Genomic DNA, 21,607 nt, shown 5'->3' with positions numbered 1-21,607 from the left:
ACATACACAGGTGTGCTACCGAGGGAGTGAATGCAGAAGTAAAGAGGGATGAAGGGGAATGGACTGATAAACTGTGTAGGTCTGGTGTGTGTGTGTGTGTGTGTGTGAGAGAGAGAGGCACGGAAAGGGCTTCAGATGGTGGGACGGAGAGGGCAGAAAGTCTTGGAAAATGGTGGCCTGACGACTTGGCAGGGGAGAGGGTGACTCACTGTTTATCTGGTCCGTCACTGAGCGACCAAAGAGCTTCATAGAAAAGCAAATCTTTTAAAAAGAGAGCCAATGCATATGCACTCAACTATCCGGTATGTCTCATATATACTGTTTGTTTCATTGGAGACATTTTAAGAACTTCATTCTTTCAAGCGCTGTCCATTTTGTTGTTTTGAAGTTTTAAAATAGTCAACACAAAACACAGTCAGGGAATTTTATTTGGTTACAATAAAAGTTAACATAAGAACATTGTTAGGAGCTGTGTACAGTAGTCAGTAATTGATGAGTCACAAGTTAATCTCAGCATGTCATGTACTTGTAACTGATGTCTCGCTCCGGCAGATACAAAACAAAAGCAACCATTACAAAAATAATGTATAAAGTGTATGCACACAACTGTGGCACGTAAAGCATCAAAAGTGAAATGCATTCAGGTTATTAGACGTGTGCTGCCAGTTATAGTTGAAAATGTTATCAAAAAATAATTTTCAAGTGCGGTCATTCTCTCTGAAATGTCCAGACCTGAAAATAGTAAACATCCTGCATATTATCAATACTGTGCCACTCTAATCTAGTTACTGAAGGAATGTTTTATTTTAAGGATTCAACACATACGAGTTTAGCTCTGTATTCTTTCAAATATATGTTGAATACTGCTCACTTAGAGGGTACCACCCTTAAAATTAATAGATCATTAATAGTAGATATATTTGAAAAACTCATCGTAAAAAGCTAACTTTGAGGAGCCAAAGGGAAGAAGTAACCAGACCCGTGACTGCTCAATACACAATCTTTTGCAGTCAAGTCTTAAAGGATTGACTTAACCTTTAATACAGTATGTTCCATTGTGCGAGACCAAAATCTTTCTCGGAGGAGAAGTTGAACGCATTACAAACAAACATTTGGACTTGGGTCTGGGGGGGAAACGAGCAAATACAAACAGTAGCGCGGCCAATAGAGAAGAGTCTCTCTCAGCTCCCAGGACTTTGTGACATGTCTATGCATCAGAGCCCTTCTGCCTGCGTTTGGAGGGCGGGATCAATCGTGTGGGAAGCTCAGGGGGCAGACCGTGGCCCTCTAGCTTGACCTCAATCAGGTGGCCGGCCAGGGCAAATTCTTCATCATCCAGCATGCCGTCGTGGTCCACATCCGACAGCTTCCAGATGCGCCCTAGCACCGAGTTGGGCAGGCGGGAGCTCACCATCCAGTCCTTGGCCTTGTTGCCGCTCAGCTTGCCCTCATTGGGAGCGAGGTTATAGAAGATTTCATCATATTTGGACTTGTCTTTGGTCACCACCCAGTCCTCCTCCTCCTCACATCCATTCTCCTGCGTGAAGGGGTCACCCTCTCTGAACGGTCCGGCCCGGGTCCCAATGAAGGCTCCACCCTGCACACCGAGTTGCTCGCCCGCATCAATCTCCTCCTGCCGCAGGAGGGGCATCAGCTTGGCGATGTCAGAGGAGAGCATTTCATCCAAGCCCGTCATCAGGTTCGGCTTCAAGGTTTTGAACTTGCTGAAATCATGAACCATCAGTTGCTCCTTCAAAAAGGGAATGATTCAAATATGTTAGCCGGTACACTTCCAAGCTTAATTTTAAGAGAACTTAACTGTTAGAAGTCGAAGAAAAGTCTTTGCATTGTCGCCTCCACAGATGTGCACTCGTCATAAAAAAGAAAAAAAGACTTGCCTGCATTTTAGCACAATCTGGGAAGTCGCCAGCAGAAATGTTGTGCTGCAGCTGGATCTTAGAGAAAATCACTGGAAGCTGGAAGATCAGATTCTTCTTTTTATTGTCCTTCCTGAAGACAGACGGCATCTCCTGCTTCAGGTAGCTGATGATGTGGGCATGGACCTGGGACAAAGAGAAGGCACAGCACACAGCGTACATGAATAAAGTGCTCATACATCAACCTGTCAATCAGCAATTAGTGAGCACGTGTTGACACAACCAATACAAACCCACCCGAACGAGACGCGCCCTCTTCACCAGGTCGTTGAGCTTGCGCAAAGCTGCGTTGCGAGGAAGGTTTTGGATGTCAGCGAACAGATCCTCCTCCTCCAGCTCAAACAGCTTCCGGTTGTCTACGACCATCAGTGGCTCGGACCAGAAGGAGCCAATGTAGACGCGCAGAACCTCCGGGGTGCCGAACACCTTCCCCAGGGACCACATGAGTGCACCGTACACTCTCATCAGCTGCTGGGTGCCCACCATGTCGGCCTTGTTGAGCACCACGCGCAGCTTGTCCTCGTTGCCCTTCAGGGCGCCGATGGCCTCGGAGAACTCGTCCGAGATCTCCAGTTTGTGGGCGTCGAACAGCAGGATGATGCGGTCCACGCGCTCCGCAAACCAGCGCAGCACAGCCGGGAAGTCATAGCCTGTTTGGGTAGAGCGAGGTTGAAGAGCGAAGATATTCAGAAACCGAAGCCGTGTGCACTGAGCAGAAGGAGAAGGGGGCAGGAGAGGGGAGAAGGTCGCACAGACACAAACCCTTCACACCTCTTATCTGGATCTGTCCACCAGATGCCAGGCTTCCGGACATAACCATAAACTACATCTACTCAAGTACTCTCCTCAAATACAAGTTGATGTCCTTTACATCAACTTATGCAACACTATACTTCTACTTCACTGCAGTTTTGAGAAATGTTGTACTTTTTTTTTTTTACTCGGTTTATTTGATAATTATAGGAGATATAGTTACTTTAAAGGTTCAGACAATGAACACAAAATAGGATGAACAAAATATATAATATGTATTGTTCAAGATAAAGCTTAATTAGCCCCATATGTATCAGCTGCAATATTAACATGATGTGTATATCTATCAATACTTCAAGAATACACCAGAAGTATATCATTTTTTTAAACGGTCAGTTGGCGTAATCAGTACTTTTTAAAAGTACATTTTGATGCTCTTGCACATTTACTTCAGTAACATTTTGAATACAAAACTTTGACCTTTAACAGAGTATTCCTACACTGTGGAACAGAAGCATCGTTTTTAAAGAAACAATAGTGTGTTACCAGTAAACTAGTTTTTTTTTTTTTTAAATCGAGGCAGAAATCTTAAAAAGGTAACACCCCATGTGAGTTTTGATGCACTGACCTATTTAAAGTGTTAGTTGCTCATGCAGATTAACTTGAGTAATAATGGGTTATTTAAAGCATGGATGAACAGAGAAGTGAATCAACTACTGTGAGATGATAATGACAGTTATTTTTGCAACGGTACATTCCTCCAGATGTGTTGACAGAATCTCCGCCTGTACCATCTCTGTTCCTGATTAGGATTCTTTTCGGCTGCTCAGTGTGCAGCTGAGAAGTTTCCTCGCCCCGCTGCCAAGTGTTATGGTGACAGAGTGAGCTGGTCCCATGGGTTAGCCAGGCGTGCCAAGGTCATGAGTCTGTGAGCCGACGGTCCCGGATGTGTGTCTCTGCGGCCCCCCATTCCCTCTCCTCACCTTTGGAACTTCTCTCACCTCGGCTCACTCTCTGCTTAGCACCGGACAGGATCCCCGGCGTGTCAATAATGCTGATACTCTCCAGGACCTGGTTGGGGATCTGGGCGCACTGGAACCTGTTTTTTTTTTTTTTTTTTTTATCAGACAGGAGCCAGGTCACACAAACGGGGATACGACCAAGTTCAGAGAGGTCAGTTTGGTTTGAAATCAGAGCAAGAGGAAAGAAACTAAACCATGAGAAAAATTGTTAACGCTTATCAAAGAAGCTAATGTGATCCGAGGAGCAGATTGGGAAGCGGCCCCTTTCCCCACCACCCCCGCCCCTCCCTCAGCAGGCCATTGTGTTCAAGCAGGCCTCTCATTGCTGTGGGCTTCCTGAAGGAAAATGACCACTTCTGCCAGAATCAAACAATAAGGCCCGCTAACGATGTGCGGCTTAGAACAACAACACCACTTCCTGCGGCTCATGAGCTTAACGAGCCCACCGGTCCCCCAACAGGAAGTCAAAGCTAATGGAGGGACGCAAATGCGTACGCAAACACACCCTGTAGAGGGAGAAGGGGGACTCCGGAAAACTGGCATCAGAAATTTCACGTTTAGAGCCTCATCGACAGGACTACTGTGAGTTCACTTTTAGTCTGCGTGTCAACATTTCGAAAAGCTAGCAGCACTTTATTTTTTAAAACACGTGACCTCTTTCTTGGTTTACATCAGTGGAAAAACGTACACCACAATCTGGCAACCCAGACAGTAAACAGAGTAGAGGAAAGAGCTTCAGTGTTAACACTTCTCTTGCAGATTCCCTGGGCCTCACAAAGTCTATGACGTCATCTATTTGTCTTTGCCCCGAGGGTCCGTGGAGCCCTTTGACCTCCTCTTTGAACATGGGTACCTTGCAGTTCCTGTCGAAGTATATTAGCTTTCATCGCCCTCTCGGGTGATATCGCTCCCCTTCCCCATTTTTCCACAAATAAGGAAAGTGCCTCCCCGTTCTGACATTTGGCACAAGGACTTAAAATTCCAGAGCTGAAGAAACTTTCTGTTATCTCTCCGTCCCTGATTCCCCTTCTTGCGTTCTCTCACACAGTCTGTCCATTTTGTGCTGAAATCTATCTGGCTCCCTCGGTCAGGAATCACGACCCAACGCACTAAATAAAACCTCCGCTCTCACCTGTTGAGAAACGTGTTTCCAAACGGGTTGAGTTTGCGGAAAGGTTTGTTGGGGTCTACGATAAGGGCGTTCCCGGGGATGACTCCCTCCACCTCCCCATGCATGATGGCAGTGAAGCAGTCAGTGGTGGGTTCAGCTCCCACCCTGCTCCCAGGGATATCCTGCTCCAGTAGATACCTGACACACACACACACACGATTATTTAAGTATTGGTTCTGAGATAAACTCACACATCTTAACGGTGACTTCATGTTTGATGCATATAGTCTTACTTGATGAACGTGGTCTTTCCAGTAGAGTACTGTCCCACCACCAGCACCATAGGCTTATTATCGAAGTCGGCATCCTCCAGGCTGAGAGAGTGGAAGTCATGGAAACCGTAGTACTCCTCCAGAGGCAGCAGCTTCTTACGATACAAGGACTTGAGCCCTTCTGTGACGGTGCGGATCACCTCTGGCGTCTTCTTCACATTCTTTCTCCCCCAGCGTGACATGTTGTTCGACTAACGTGAAGATGCCTTTTACAAAAATCAATGTCAGAGAGTGCCTGTTGTTTGAAGCTGTATTTATGTGAACGCTGATGACTTGTCCTTGAAACTTCCTCTGTGCACGGCGAGAGGGACGACAGGGCTTACGTCTGAAGCCTGAATCTTCCCCTTTGCCAACAGTCGCCACGCTGATCACTTGTCTTCCCTGTAATGCGAGCACAGAATAGGAGACAAGTCTAGGTTAATCCAACGAGAAAGGAAGAGATGAACCAGATGGCATACAAAGTGTCTTCGCGTTCTTCCATCTGGTGCTCATTGTCTGCCACAACCTAGAGTAAGGATGTGGAATCTGGAGTAAACCTCAGCCCACCAGGAGTCTGCCAAAGCATCGTCAGTGAGGGCCTGGAAAAAGTTGGTGTTCACGCTGGAAAACTTGCAAACCCAACCCTGCGTGAGCATTTGCACAGGCGCAGCTCACTTTAAAGTGAAATGAGTAAGACATTCCTCATTATCCCTGGCAGTTCCTCTTGCTGGAACATGAGATACGTGCACAACTTAATTGTTCGTTTCAGCGAGAGATCTGAGGGCAGCCTTTACGTGCAAAACACATTGAACTGTAGTCCACACAAGCACACACACTGGATGAGGAATTGAATGCACAACTCCTTATTAGAAGCAGAGTGACACAAAGGCACAAGGGCGAAACACATGTCGGATGACGTCAACTCATCTGTGGATGGATTGAAATGGAAATGGGAATAAATAGAATCTGCCCAGAGAGGAATAGGCAACACATTCCTGACATGTCACAAGACCAGGGTGGAAAGAACTTTGTCAAAATGGCGAAGCCTCGAGATCTACAGGAGACATTAAATGGGATTTGCCCACAATTGCACATAAAGGTACTGTGACAGCCGAGCTGGACGAGTACAAGTTGCTTTACAGGGTTTCTGTGAGAATCAAAAGGTTTGCTTTAGAATTTCTAAAGTTTAATGATGGTGGAAAATGCCTTTGTGGGTTTGCACACCACAATTGCAACAGTCTTGGACTTGAAATGTAACACGCAGGAGCGACAAGTATTAGGGGAAGCGTACTTTAAAATCCAAATGAAGCGATGGGAAAAGCTGTTCACACACTTAGTTGTAATATTTGCACACAAAAAACAGCGAGTCCCAAATTCCACGAGTTTTTACAATCAGTCTACTTATCTACTATAAGTTAAAATACATGCTGAACACTGTAGTCATGTTTAAAGATTAAAAAGAGTATTTACCAAGTTATTATGGAGAAAGCCCGGACTTCTTGGAGCGCCTTGATCGCTCCCTCTCCCTCTCTCTAGTCTTGCCCTCTGGAAAATATTTGGACTTGAGACACAAACAGCCTCTCCGAGGAGCTGCTGCTACATGTATGGGTGTACGCCTGACAGCGAATAGGAACCCGGCGTGGAGCGTCAACGCAGCTGGAATACAGAGGACCGTTCTTCTCCAGGGCCTAATGTACTTCAGATGAGCTCCAGATCGGGCGAGGCTCCTGACTGGTCTTGCTGAACGAGCACAAGGGAACAAGTAAGACACGCAGGCAGGTGGGTCGCTCCCCTGGCTCGCGTCTCCAAGCTTGAATGCACCTCCTCTTCAGGGATGCCTGACAACAATGTGGGCAGCACCGACACTCTGCCGAGGACAGGGATGAGCAGAGCTGTGGTCAGAGGGAGTGGACCTGGAGGTTGGGGGGTGGGGTTGTGAATACATAATTTGGGTGGTGTCTTTCTTTTTTAAACATGACACGTCAGCGCCCGTTTGCATATTTTGAAAGATAAACACATCCTCGTGCTGCACCCCTCCAACTGTTACCTCTTTTTCTTTTTACTTGACCTACTGCAAGATATCATGCTACAGATGTGACAGTGTTTCCCCTCATCAGTCTAAACTCTCTTGCTCCTCCCAAACAATGTGAACCCGCCAGGCGATGAAGCACACAAACCAGCTCGACTTTTCCACTTCCATACACCGCCTGCTGGCTGTCTCATAGAAAACACCCCCCACCACCACAAAAGAATGCACCCTGAAGCTGGACCAATGACTAAAAGACCCTGCAATGTTTCATAAAAGAAGCAAGGTTTAATTTACAGTTTTACTAAATGTACATTTCTTTTTAAAAAGTGTCATTATACACAATAAATACAATACAAAATTAATCTGTAATACTATACTTCAAATTCTCTGACTGTCTTTTTGTACATTATTATTGTTCCTTTTTTTCCATTTCAATGCTTGTGCTTTGTTTGTGTTTGAATTGTCCACCAGGCTTTAAAAAATTAAAAAAAGACACACAAAAGCGCTGGGAGGCGGAGATAGTGGCAGAAAGAAGACCACAGAAGTGGTTCAAACTGGCCTGCCCCCTGTTGACTGAGATGCATACACTCCTAACCCGGCATCGCAGGCAGCAGGAGAGCAGGCGTGTGTGTGTGGAAGTGTGGTCGACAAACAAAAACCTGGAGAATCATCTGACAGACGCAGAAAAGAACCAACTTTGCTCACATTTCATTTACATCCCGACAATACAGTACTACAGTACCCAAGAGAAGTCAAAAAGAAAACAACCTCACCATTTTTCAAAAGGATTTCCCTTAACATGTCAACAGTTTAAAATGCATGCGATGCAAAATGCAGACTGAAGAGAGGCTGAGGGTCATTGTTTTTTCTCCAGACAAAGAGTGGTTGCCTTGTGAGCAGTGTGACGAAGGACATTCATTCTAGATAAAGAGCTGGTCTGTATCAATTTAGCATGAGCTGTTAACCCTTTGACAAGATAATCAAATTTGATTGGTATGGAAAGACACTATATGTATTCGTAGGACGTTTTGCAGTATAAACCGGGTTGTATTCTCTTGTGTATGAAAAAAGTTGTTGACAACTTAACTGTTCAAATGAGCTGCCTTAAGCTCATAGAGTGTACACCAGGAAAAGAACCAATGTGGTTAGAGACTCAGGCCACAGGAGAGGAATGTATGGATGCCAAATGAGAAAAAGAAAATATCAAAAGTGAAAAAGGAAGACAATTTCCTCTTGTAACTTGAGATTGGCTGAGGGAACACATACAAAATGACAGACATCTTAAAGTCTGCAATTCAAAAAGACAGTTTTACTGTTGACCACACTCACTTATTCCACCACAGGTCTTCCTCAAGCTGTAAATGACAAAGAAATGTCTGGACAATTCAAATGGACAAAGTCAACACAGCTTGGCAGAGTAGTACAGTGATACTGTTTTCACAAAGCCCCCCTTCCCCCGCCTCCATATCTGTCTCTTAGTTCCCCCATGTCAGTCAGGCCTGGGGCTGAGGGGCCGTTATCTGCTTTGAGTCTGGGGAACCAGGCTGCCGTTGTGGCCACGGCCACCAACCTGAGGGTGCTGGGCCAAGGAGGAGGACGAGGAAGCAGAGGAGGAGGGTGGTACTGAGGGTCTGTGCGATGATGCTGCCGAGCCCCCTGGGCGCTGGCTTTGGTGTGACCTGCTGTTGCCCCCTTTAATGTGGTGCCCGCGGGCAGAGGGCTCCTGCTGCAGGTTGAGGATGCTGTCGATAGCACACTGCAGGTGCTCGTCTAGAGTGTCATCCGGAGGGCTGCCGCTGGAGAAGCTGGCGTTATCCATGTCGGGAGAGTCGGACTTGCAGCGCTTCGCGGGAAGCAAAGAGTCTCGTGTGAAGGACGACTCCGGAGAGGGAGGCCCAGGGTCCATTCTGAATGTCCCACCTGCCCTATGTCTATGTTTCACCATCTTGTATTTACTTACATCCGAGTCCATGAGCTCCTCCCCTCTCTCCTTTGCCCCTTCCCTGTCTAGGAGCTGTGGGACACGATGATGGTGTGCAGTTTTGATACCACGGTTAAACACCTCGTCCATTTCGTCCAGCCCCTGCATTGCACTCCCCAATCGGCCCGTTTCGTGGCTTGACTCTGCGTGGGTGTGTGAGGCCTCCCTGCCTCTTTTCTCCACCTTCACACTGGCTATAACTGTCCGCTCTGAGGGGGGAGAGGGGGAGGCCTCCTGCCGGGGGGGTGACGGTGTGGGCCTCGGGTAGGACAAGCTTTCGTCTCCTCCCCCTGGGACACCAGGTCTCACCCGGGGACTTATGTTTTCCCGGTAGGTTTTTCGAAGGGGGAGACGGCACGTTGTCTGTGAGGGAGTGACAGTGGAGGCAGAATTGTGTTTGACCCGACTCACGTTGTCGTGATCCAATGTCCCATTCATTTGAGTAGAGGAGGAGGTGGACGATGACCACGTGTGGGAGGAAGAGGTAGAGGAAGATGGGGCTACAATGGGGGCAACACTTCCTCTCAGTGGTGGGTTACACTGAGTGGTTGTTGTGGCCAGCGATGAGGCAGAAGAAGCAGTGCTTACAGGAGGCTGAGTTCTGATGACTGTAGAAGGAGGGGTTGATAGAGGTTGGGACTTTGGGTTCGGTACGGCAGCTTCAAACTGGGGCTGAGTCTTCGTGTGGGGAATGGACTGGCTGCTCTGCTGAGGCTGTGGTGTGTGCACTGGGTCTAAGGCCGTGTTGTGAACCACCTTACTGAACCCCGTTTGATCCTGTTTGATTTTCAGCTTCAAGCCAATTCTCCTGCGAGCCTCGTAGGTCTTCAGCGGCGGTTTGTTGGTTCTTTGTGGGAGAGCGTCGTCATCATCGGCCGCCGAAGACTTGAAGGACGAAGAGGAGAAGGAGGAGGACGCTGTTGAAGCGCGACTGAAGGAGGAGCTCTGGCTGTTGCGTTCAGCCAGCCTGCTCGTTGCAGCTGCAGGACAACTGCTGGACCACGAGACAGAGGCTCCGCCCCCACCCTGCTTTATTACTAGTTTGGTAGGGGGGAAAGGGTTGGTGGAAGGAGGTGCTGGAGCTGGGGCAGGAACTGGAGCAGGGGTGGGCGCAGAAGGAGGATTTGGGGCAATGTTTGAGAGAGGGGCTGGGGCAGCAGATGATGGAGCAGGGACAGCAGCTGGTACACCTCCACTGAAGGACGTGGCCTCAGCAGAAGAGGATTTATGTTGGGATGAAACGATACTCCCCAACATGCGTGCATTTGCCACAAACTCCTCTGTAATTAGATAAACAGAAGTATTTTATTAGCATACATCTAATATTGATCATGACAACCACAAAGCCATTTTTAGCCACAAACCTGGTCTCTCCTTGGCCAAAATCCTGTCCTGACTCAACGCAATCTTCTCCTCCTGAATGAACATCCGGTCTATCATCACCATCTCTGCCGAGGGGCCCAATCTCTGCTCAGGTTTAAACACCGAAAAACATCAGTTCAATATCAATTCAGGACAGATACGACATAAGAAGGCAGATGGTAAGAATTCTGGTTTATAAACTTACTTTTGACTCTGCAAAGAGCAGGGAGCGATACTTATCCAGCATGGCCTGGGTCCTTTTCAGCAGTTGGCTGGAGACGGTCTCAAATTCATCATCCACTGTGAACGAGAACCAAGATGTTCATGAAGATTGCAAAAATGGGAGCAGGGGGGGTACACAAATGTAAATTGGCTGCACTAGTTTGTTACCTCTTTGATAATCTAGAGAGGAGTTGGCAGTTCCCTGGTAGAGGTGGTAAGGCAGCAGTCTGTGCAGTGTGTCCTCAACAGAGTGGAAAGGTGCACTGTAGTTTGGGTGAAGTACTGAGCCCTGCTGTTTCCTCAGCTGTTCTAGCATCCTGCATGTGCGTACAGACATACGATTTACAAAATGGCTATTTTGAGACAATATAAATGAGGCATTAAAATGAGTATGGCACATACCTGGCCTCTTTGCTGGGCTCTGCACTGAAAGGCATCTTCATTGTTGTCGTCTGTGATGTGAACACACATTAACAACAGAAGTTACACCTTCAAGCTTAGAGGCAGTTTTTCAGGACCACACGAGGATGCAGTGGCACTCTCTTTACCTGCGTTTGGACTGGAGCTGGGGGCTGTGGACCAGGCATCTGAGTAAGACTCCCGCCCAACACCTGTATCTGCATTCCTTTCCCCAGAGTTATCCCTCCAACTGAGCTGATCACCCCTGGCTTTGGCTGAACCTGTTGGGAAAATCAGGCGGAGGATTGGAAACTGACAAAATACACAAAAGTACACATTTTACACACAATGACCACCTTGCATATTCTCCAAAGGAACTGGCTTTGAGCTGTGTTTCGTACCTGTACAGGCTGGGTAAGGCTGGCAGGAATAACAGTCTGATTCACCATTGCTCCAGCTGACCCCTGGGCTCCTGAGAATACCTGTAAGTCACTTGATGCTAAAACAAGAGGAAACAAATCATTACAAATGGGAATACTGGGAGGTGTGTTCAGGGCCCTGCCGCGTTGCATCGTTTGTGGCTAATTGTGTCTGACCTGTAGCAGGCGTTTTGACGAGCAACGGCGTTGGCTGCAGCACCGAGAGAAGCTGAGCAGGTGGACCGGTGTTGGCCGATGGTGCCATCACCGCTTCATCCACAGGCACGTCTTGCTGGGAGCTGAACTGACTGGTGACTTGAGGCTGAGTCGACTGCTGGGCCTGCAGCAGGATGCTATGCTGAACCTGAAATCACAGCACGACAGTTGCTCGACGTTTTAAAATATATTTTGGACCAAGGAGATTCTAGATCAGGGGTGCTCACACTCTTTCAGCACGCGAGCTACTTATAAAATGACCAGGTCAAAATGATCTACCTACGGGGGGGCAAGTGACTTTTTTTTTGCCCATGTCCCGATGCACGCACTCTGCGGCGCGCGAGACGGAGAGCCGAGAAGTGTTAACGCGACTCGTAGAGACAGAAATGACATGCTGTTGGTTAGAGACGATCAACAACAGACGGCTGTTTAGTTTAATAAAAGAACACAGACGTGCTATAGAGAAAATGTCAGGGGGGGCGGGCCAATTCTTTTTAATGTCATGCGATCTACCATACTACGCCGCGATCGACTGGCAGGTCGACGTATTAAGCACCCCTGTTCTAGATGAACCGGTTTGGTTTCCCAAGGCTTACTCCCGACTTCTGGTTTGTACTGGTAAGTTGAAAATAATGCATTTAAGAGCAAAAACGTAAGCTTACTTACCGACCGCAAATAGTAACTTATGGGATGTTATTGCCCTCTTTTCAATATATTGAACTTGTTTGAATGGTTGACCATATTGACAATCACACATATGCATTGCATGCATTACATTCTTCAACAGTATGAGCTGTATCAGATTTAAAAAACCTCTACACGGTTAAAGTTGTTCTCAGTGCTGCAAACCAGATCATACTTTTACAGCACGTTTCCTCCTGGAGGGTGAAAACGTAGCATATCAAGTCAAAATACACAAAACCTCTCATTACAATATACATTTCCAAGATGTTTGTGGGGAACTGGGACTATACCTGGTGTAGCTTCTCCAGCAGCTGTTTCTGCTGAAGTGAGGGCTGGGCGATGGTTGACAGGGTCTGAAGTTGCGCTCCTATTAGTTGCAGGTGGTGCTGCTGCTCTGCTGTCAGACACTGGATGGGAACCTGGGCTTTAACTACAGCAGTGGCAGGCGTGCTGATAGGAAGAACAGTAAACTGGTGCTGTGAAGGTGGTGTAGGAGGAGGCTTGGGCGACTGTGACATGGGAGGCATATCTTGTTGATAAGGGGCGGGCTGCGAGGCCGGTCGTGGCTGAGGCTGAAGCTGAACTTGAATGTGTGTCTGCTGCGGCTGGCCTTGCTGAGCGGTTTGGGGGGACTCTGCCATCTGGTTATGTACAATAAAGAGCTGAGGATGATTTGAGGGTGTGCACGAGCGGGAGGGAGTTTGAGACTGCGGCTGAGGCTGAGAGGATGGCCGCGACTGCTGCTGATGGTGCGGTGACTGGATCTGCTGGGTCAGAGTGAGAGGAGACTGGGAAGGCTGGGGGCTGTCTGCCACCATAGGTAACGTGGCGTGAGCGGACAATGCCGGTGACATGCCTTGGATCTTCAGTGACTGCTGATGTCCACTGGGTACCTGAAGTAGCGGAGTCACAAATTACTGATATGCTTATTTGATCCAAGAACACAAACCCTATTTTAACAGGAGGGAAAACAAGCACAAAATCACACAGCGATAGTTCGGCATGCAAACAGTATAGAAAATATGATTCTAGTATATGGTTCAAGATTTGACACTAGAAATAGGGCTAGGCGATATGAGAATCTAAATTAAAATCAAAAAATATATTATGATATGCATGATTATGTGTAAAGTGTTTAATTTGATGACAGTGTTCCACTGTTATGCATCACATTACACAAAACACGTGTAAAACAAACACTGCAACACATTATTTTTTTGGAGTTTAATCAAAATGCATTTGAAGTGGTTAACTTGCTCAACAGTATAATTATAATGATAATCAATATTATTGCAATTCCACCGAAAATCAATATATATGAAAATATGGAATTATCGCCGAGCCCCGATACAGAGTAACAAACGTGGGTAAAACAACACCAAACATCACAAAAGCAAAGTGTTAGACTTTAAAATCTAGCAGTTGCTGAAGAAGAAGTAGCCCACTGATTTTTTTCCTAGTATTTGAGGAGGATCACACATAAAAAGGGAGCAATGATCATTTGGCGAGCAAAAAGAAAAACGGTTGCCGAAAGCAATAAGTAAAAAATCTGCGGGCTTGTGGTGGAGAAGTAGAAGGTGGCCTGAAGACTTCAGGGACTGGGGTCAGGGCAGCATGACTTGCAGTTTTGAGGTTATTACACTGGTCAGACTAGGGATTACACGGGGTAGTGGCACTGGGAGCACATGAGAGTCTAAACAATGAGGGCAAGGTTGACAGAGGTGTTGACTGGTCAGTCATTGGTCAGTAGTGCAGCAGATGAAGGTGAGTTGAGTGATTCTGATTGAGCAGAATGTTAGTGAAGAGGTGGATAAGTGGCCCGAGGCCCCTTTCACAGCCGGGTAAACACAGGTGTTATTAATCAAATTAATTATGGGCCCATTGTATTTTGTGTTTCACAGTCATTCCAGTGAGCCAGAATGCACAATACCAGAGCGATGGTGCACCTAAATCAAACAGGGCCACAACTATTGTTACTAACTTCATCTGTCTTTCCCCGGCAATGACATGTCAAAATGGCAGCTGTGAAAGGGGACTCCTAGCACCTTGGTATCTCATATATTAAAAGCATTAGCTTGGTTGTTGCACTCCGTTTCTAAATACAATGGATGAACATCGCCAAATTAGTTTAACAATTTCCTAAATAAAAAAAATTAAAAACTGGCACTTGATTGCTAGTCGAACATTATAATGCCGTGCATACAGCTAAATATTGAAATGGCCCAATGGCTGACAGACAATACATATGGACAACTGGAATGATCATGCCTTTACATATAACAAAGCAATGTTAGAAAAACACAGATGCTGCAAGCGAGTAATGATTGAGCTTAGGAATTGCATGATAGCCATGGAAGCAATGACTAATGCAGAAGAGAACAGAACAGTGGTTGGGAAAGGTAAGATATGCCCTAACACTGTGGCGGCAGCAGCAGCAACAAGTGAGCGGGGCTTAACATGAAGGGGCATTTCTACCTGGTTTACCACAGCTGTCATGTGGGAGGGGCCGGGGGGAGGGCTGTGGCTCTGACCCACCCAAGAGTCAGTTAATTGGCTGTCAGGGACAGCAGGGACCGGAGCAGTGATGCTGTTGCTGCTGACGATTACAGACGCAGGTACGCCCGCAGAGGGGGTCGACTCATTCTCTGATTGGTGGTGCTGCTCCTGATAGGAGTACATTTACCATTTCAGGACGAGGGAGGGAAGGAAGAAGGGGATTGGAGGGAATGGGGAGTAAAATAGTACACCAAAGAGGTCAGAGCAAGATAACACTCCGTGCATGTTATATATATTTTTTCAAGACAATGTTAACAGTTCAGTCCATAATTAAAGCAAACCTGCAAAAGAGTGGAACACTGACCTGTTGCAAGAACATCTGCAGAGACTCCTGGCTCAGGATCATACTGGAGCCCTGGTTGGTGAACAGTAACCTCCCTGGACTGTGCTGAGCCTGATGGGGGACCAGCCCCACGGCTGTGACAGAGGAAGAGGTGGACACAGACATGGACGGAGAAGAAGAGGGTACTGTGGTAATCGTGGACACAGAGGACCCTGGTTGCATGGCGAGGATAGAGGATTGCGCTGCATGCTGTTGAGAGGGATGAGCAGCCTGGTCTGTGGAGCTACCCAGTACAGTAACACACTCTCCAGGCTGGCCTTGAGCCATGGTTGCAGCTCCTGTGCTGCTGCTGTTGCTGGGAACACCACCGAGCTGAGGTTGCAGGGCTGGCTGAAGGCTGACCGCAGGACTCAGCCCCTCCACCTGGCTAAGCACGGTAAGGGAGTTCTGGATCGGCATGCCCTGTATGACTGTCTGGGCATGACCTGAGACTGTGTGGGTCTGTGTCTGGTTTTGACTCTGGGCCAATGAGACCGGCATCTGAAAGAGGGTGGGTGTGCCCATCTGGCCAGGTTGGAGCTGAATGGATCCAGATAGGATGTGGGCAGCCCCCGGATGGCCCTGTGAAGTCAACATTTGACCTAAGTTGATGTTCTGGTTTGCAGTTAAAATCTGGTTTGCGATGAGCTGTCCACCAGGTCCCTGACTAGTAATGATGTGCCCCCCAGGGTGCTGGGTCAGGATTTGCCCACCTGCCTGTAGCTGTGGCAGGAGAAACTGGTGATTCTGACCTTGGAGAACTGTCTGAGAGGGAATAACGATGCTGCCTTGTTGGTTTAACAAGTGTACACTGAGGGGCTTGCCAGATGGTTGTGCTGCTTGTTGCTTGAATAGGGTTTGCTGAAACTGTTGTCCTTGTGTTGTTGCTTGAGTACTTAGGACAACATTTGAGCCTGGCTTTCCTGTCAGGAAGGCCACATTCTGAGCAGCAGAAACTGGAATGTGTTGTAGTCCTAAAGCCTTTTGGGCATCGTTTTGCAGGGGTTGGGGTGCTGGCTGTGGGTGCTGCTGCTGCTGCTGCTGCTGCTGCTGCTGTTGTTGTTGTTTGAAGAGTTTCGGCTGGATGGCTCCCCCCTGAGGGGGTTTAGGCTGAATGGGTGTTGGTGTGCGCTGGATGATCTGCATTATTTGGCCTTGAGTTTGCATCTGGGGTCCCATTCCTGAACTTAGAGTGGTGCTGCCAAAGCCAAGAAGCCCAGCAGGAGCCGTCATTGTACCGCCACTGCTGCTGTTTGTGCTGCTGACACAAACAGCCGGTCCATTTAAAGCTGGAGATCCCAAAGTGGCTTTGTTACCTTGGATCAGAAGTCCACCCCCTGAGCCTCCAAGTCCCGCCTGAGAACCAGCACCGGATACCTCTGGCCCAGACTGGTGCAGCTGGTAACCACCCATGGCTTTAGCCAGGATTGGCTGCCCAGACTGATTGATAGTCATGACTGTAGGTTGACCCACAACCTGAATCTGTCCGATACCCAAATGTCCAGACTGACTCCCATTGGGAAGAGTTTGGAGACTTGAAATGGGTTGAAGAGTCACATTTCCCAGGCCCATGGGCTGCATAAATGGCTGCACATTAATGGCCTTGTTCATGACCTGGGGTTGAAGTTGAAGGCCCTGCTGAACAAGCACGGACCCCAGCATGTCAGCTGTGGCATTGTGAGTAGGAGCCGTGGTGCTCGGGGCTGACTCAGGGAAAATTGATGCTGCTCCCCCAACACCAACGCCTACACCAACGGCAGTGCCTCCAGCCCCAGAGAGGCTGCCATCAGGCAGTGTCTGTACCACCTGTGTAAGGCCAGGAATGCCAAAGGAGCCCAGGTCCAGTTCAGCCTCTGCCTCCTGTAAGCTTTGCTCTGTGATGTTGGCTTCAGCCAAGCTCTGCTGCAGGATGTCACATGGCTCGTGATTTGTTCCAACCCCATTGCTCCCACCTTCACCACCCGGGGAACCTCCCAAGATGTCATCATCCTCCAGGAAGTCCAGGTCAACACTGACTCTGGGTAGGCCTGCTGGCTCATTGACAGACAACTGGACTGCAGGCTGGACCTCTGGAACATGGCCCTTGAAGGAAAGCAGGAAAGAAGTGAAACAAGGTGATGGATGCTCGATGTGATTGTGCAACCGAGTTACTACAGAAGTACAGACACGAAAACCCCACAAAAAACCTTTGTTACCTTACAACAACTACAAAAACCTCTCGTAACATTGCGGCAAGTCAAAGCTCTTCGAGTAATATGTTAGTGGAAAGGGAGGGTATTTGGAGATGCATGCTACATAGAGGGATAGAAAACAGAAGGAGGAGGATTGGGGGATTTAACTCACCCCAGCGGTAGAGAAGAACGAGCTTGAGGGGTCACTCGAACCATCCAATAGGTCGTCAGTGTCCAACTACAGACACACCCACCAAGGATAGGACAGACAAAAACCAAAGGTACCCAAACCAGCAGGCAAAAGCCACCAGGACAGAGAAACATACAGACCATCAACAGAGGAGGAGGACAAGGAAAGGACAGAAAAACAGTCCAGAGAACCCAGATTATTAAGAACCAGCAAAAAGAAAAGCGACAAAGGGGCAAAATGATAGGAATAACAGAGTTGGGAAGCGTTAGTATTAGCAATACCTATTTTGTGAATTAGCCTAATAAAAAACGGGAAGGCAGGCTGAAAGCATAACTAGTGCAATTAAAAAAGGACAACCATTGAGCAGAGGAAGCCGTGAAAAAAAGAATAAATGAAGGTAGTGCAGGACGTGGGTTTCAGGGTGCATGTATGTGTAATCCGAAATGGACTTCAGTACGATGTAGCCCAAACTAAAATACGCACACCTAAGATTCGTCATCCCGTCAATTACAAATCACAAGCCTGGCATACGTGTCCCTGTTCACTTTTTTCTTCTCGTCATACTTACATGGGTCTCAGATCCATGAAGAAAGTCATTGAGAGCTTCTGGGTCACTGCAGAAAAAGAAAAATGTTGATTCACAACAGTACAAGACGAGATGCAAGAGAAGACTGAACGGGTTGTACAATATGAAACTGATCTTGCACCATGTCAGCAATAACATACCAAATTACATCTAGAAGGCACCTGCCATCTTCATCATCCATGACAACTGTTAAAGATGACAACAGTGATTATTATCAATAATACAAATGTAATATAAAAAAACACAAAAATGACCCCTAACCCAAATTAATATTTCCAACCATATGTCTAGTTACATTTCTATGATATTGTTATTAAAACTTTCCCATATCGTGTCTGATATTCTAGCTCCATATTTAGTGCTTTAGTTTAGTGGGACAGTGAGATATTCAAAAGCTTCTGTGTAAAAAGGAGCAATGTGACGTGGTTATCCATGATCAACAATCATTTATTTTAAAACATTAAACGGGCATTTATTAGATTCCTTCAGAAAAGTTCAGCAGAATATTTTCATCACTTATTTCTGTTGCTGTACTACATATTATACTCGCATTAAAACAAACAACCAACGTACCAACGAAGACTAAATATCACTCCAAATAACTTTTAATTAAGCTTCTTAATTACTCTCATGGAATAAAGTAGTATGTGGTTAAAGGGTTTGTTAACTGCAACATGACTACTTCATGACTCCTTTCTATTGTTAGGAAATAATTACTTTACTTGCTCATCATTCTTACAAATCCCTTCAAATATAGAAACCTGTAGTTCCTTTGACTAAACTACATTTGTTTTTTTGCACTCTTTCCCACGCTGCACTGCAACTTCTGCACAACAATCTCCCTTATGATTAAAACAAAAGCATTGCAGTGTGAATAGTTGATCTCAGGCTTGTTTTTGTCCCATTCAAATTACGAGTAATGAATCAAAACATTACATCAGTATTGCTGTCAGATATCTATGCAGCTTGCAGTTGGTATTGGGAGAATAAAGCAAGGAACAAGGCAGACTACACTTTCATAAAGAAAATGGGTTTACATGTTTACACATAAGCCCATTGTCATCATCAGTTGTAACATGTCATGTTTTCACACACACTGAATAACAAAAAATCCGTCTCCACAAACTCGGTATGAACTACAGAGAGCAAGCAGCAGTTGTGTTTGTAGCACACTGAGAAACAGCGCACGGCAAAAGACAACAAACTGAAAACGCGCGGTTTTCACACAACCTGGAAAGATTAAGAGTGCGGGCTCTCGCCCAATTCACTCCCAAGTCCCCACAACTGTGCATGTCGCTTCCAGTGACACCAAAACAACGATGTTCCGAACACTCATGTATCCCCGGTTGCCGCTCTAAAAAGGCAGCGTATCGGAGCCATTACTCGGTCCGAGCAGCCGCTGCGCAGGATATGAATGGAGACGGCAAGCGGTTTGCTACATGCTAGCTGCTGTTTTCAGAGTGCTTTTGCGTGCATATTTTGCCAAATCTTTACATTACGCAATATTAAACAGCGACGCGAGTGGCTTAAGACTCTAATTATATAAAACGTTACATTTCAAAACCCCGTTTTGCGTCTATTTCCAGCATTTTAATGCATCTGGATTGAATTTCGTTAGCATAGCTAGCTAACAAGCTAAGCCAACCCAGCTATCAACAATATTCAGACGCACAGCTAGCTTGAGCCTTTGACATTCAAAACAAACCACCGAGTGACACAATTGTAACACTCGTGTTGCACAGCAGCACCTTGATTCCACCTCAACGTGACAGTACCGTTTGCTTAGCAGTGTAAACGCATTTGCGTAGCGAGCTATCTGTCTTTCCTTGCAAGCAAAATATGAGTAAATGTAGGAATACTCTTGGATGAAGGGGGGTATGCTTGGGAATTCGGTGGAAAATGACTATGTGTGCGGGGCCGTGCAGCAATGTGGCGTTTCGGTTGCTCGAGCTGTGCAATTTGCGGCTTCGCTGCAGTGCGCGAAAATTGCAGCTTTGTAACAGATATTTGGATAAATAGAGAAATCTCAACATTTGTAACAAACTCACCCGAGACGATAGAGGTGCAGGCAGCGCGGGGTCTCCAGGACAGCCTCGCACGGGCTGCTGTACAGGACCCAACTACAGGCAGGAAACAGGAGACTTTCGTTTTGCCTGAATGAAAATTGTTGCGCTTCGTCTGGAGCTGAAGCGATGATCTGAACATGTATTTAGAGGATCTTGTTCTTTAGTAACACAAGTAACATAAGTATAAAATTACTACTATCACATCGAGAAATAGTCAACTAATAAATGTCCGTCATTCAAAACCTTACTTTATGTATGTAAAACTGCTCATTGAAGTGTTCCCTGTCAGTGTTTTACTATATGATATTTCTGGAATCATATTACTGATCCATTATTGTGTATTTTGTATTTTCAAAAACATGTGTGTTTAAGTGGATCTCATGAAAAACCTAATCATGTTAAAAAAACATTATGAATGAAGGCCTTATTTGTCTCCCTAATCAATAGCAAAATAATATGTATCATTAAAAAGGAGTCATGCACATAAAATAAATAAATTAACTGTCCCATTAATGTACATTTCACATACTTCAATTTTTTCTGAGAATCTATGGGAAGTAACTTGCATGCATTGTCACTTTCAGAAACAAAAGGTTTGCACAGTCTTTGTGGACACACTGTCCAATTAGTTTGTAACGTTTGAAATGTAGGGGCTTTTCCTCATAATAGCTGTCAGGCTAATGATTATACTTTTAATCATTCAAAAACTAACCGACTACATTTTGACTTGCTGAGCTATAAATATAACATCCTGATCCAAAGCATAAACTGAAATCAGGAACAACAGCGGCTGACAAATCCCTACAGGGATCTTTTTCAGACAGTTGGACTAAAATTAATTTATGGATCTCCAACCTCTAATCCCAAGAATCAAATATGGCGCCAATACTGTCTTGTTTTGGAAATGCTTTGCTAATCAACATCCAGGAGAATTCTGTTTTTGAAAAGTCTCTTTTTCCGGCAGGAAGGGACCTTTAAATCCTTGGGCAGCTGGGTGTAACTGGAGTTTTTCAGTTCTGCTCAGCTGATGTATAGACTGAATGCCATTTATTTTTGTTCACTTAATAATAATAAAAACGTTGTACCAACTGTTGTAAGATCTTAAACAATTATTAAACAAGGGCATGGACTTGTAAAAATTACCCAAAATCTATTCAAATCAAATCTATTACTCGTCTTTGCAGTTGAGCCCACGCCCATATTAAGAGTAAATGAACGTACACTGACTTTCCATAATTTATCGATATTAAATAACCATTGTGTGACAACA

At 46.2% G+C, this 21,607-nt stretch overlaps 2 protein-coding genes across 4 annotated transcripts; both read right to left on the bottom strand.

Moving 5' to 3' along the window:
* Window positions 1–410: 410 nt before the first annotated feature.
* Window positions 411–7,324, bottom strand: ehd2b (EH-domain containing 2b). Its single transcript, XM_056440524.1, has 7 exons — window positions 6,605–7,324; window positions 5,117–5,536; window positions 4,845–5,021; window positions 3,692–3,789; window positions 2,175–2,587; window positions 1,899–2,063; window positions 411–1,750 (listed from the first exon to the last, which is right to left on the bottom strand). The coding sequence occupies exons 2-7, from the start codon at window positions 5,335–5,337 to the stop codon at window positions 1,208–1,210; spliced, it is 1,617 nt and encodes a 538-aa protein (XP_056296499.1). The 5' UTR covers window positions 5,338–5,536; window positions 6,605–7,324; the 3' UTR covers window positions 411–1,207.
* Window positions 7,325–7,423: 99 nt separating this feature from the next.
* bicra (BRD4 interacting chromatin remodeling complex associated protein) lies at window positions 7,424–20,349 on the bottom strand. 3 transcript variants are annotated; one of them, XM_056440521.1, is made up of 15 exons: window positions 20,320–20,349; window positions 18,412–18,457; window positions 18,254–18,299; window positions 17,668–17,733; window positions 15,307–17,406; window positions 14,922–15,110; window positions 12,737–13,339; window positions 11,724–11,910; window positions 11,529–11,626; window positions 11,277–11,408; window positions 11,131–11,180; window positions 10,897–11,045; window positions 10,712–10,806; window positions 10,509–10,629; window positions 7,424–10,424 (listed from the first exon to the last, which is right to left on the bottom strand). In XM_056440521.1, the coding sequence occupies exons 2-15, from the start codon at window positions 18,450–18,452 to the stop codon at window positions 8,680–8,682; spliced, it is 5,622 nt and encodes a 1,873-aa protein (XP_056296496.1). In that variant the 5' UTR covers window positions 18,453–18,457; window positions 20,320–20,349; the 3' UTR covers window positions 7,424–8,679. The 3 variants fall into 3 exon arrangements, with proteins under 3 accessions (XP_056296496.1, XP_056296497.1, XP_056296498.1); XM_056440522.1 differs by having other exon boundaries at window positions 10,509–10,614; XM_056440523.1 differs by having other exon boundaries at window positions 10,509–10,611.
* Between the last annotated feature and the right edge of the window lie 1,258 nt (window positions 20,350–21,607).

Source organism: Pseudoliparis swirei, chromosome 20 (assembly GCF_029220125.1).
Source record: "Pseudoliparis swirei isolate HS2019 ecotype Mariana Trench chromosome 20, NWPU_hadal_v1, whole genome shotgun sequence".
Lineage (NCBI taxonomy): Eukaryota > Metazoa > Chordata > Actinopteri > Perciformes > Liparidae > Pseudoliparis > Pseudoliparis swirei.
This window is presented reverse-complemented; position numbering and strand designations above follow the sequence as displayed.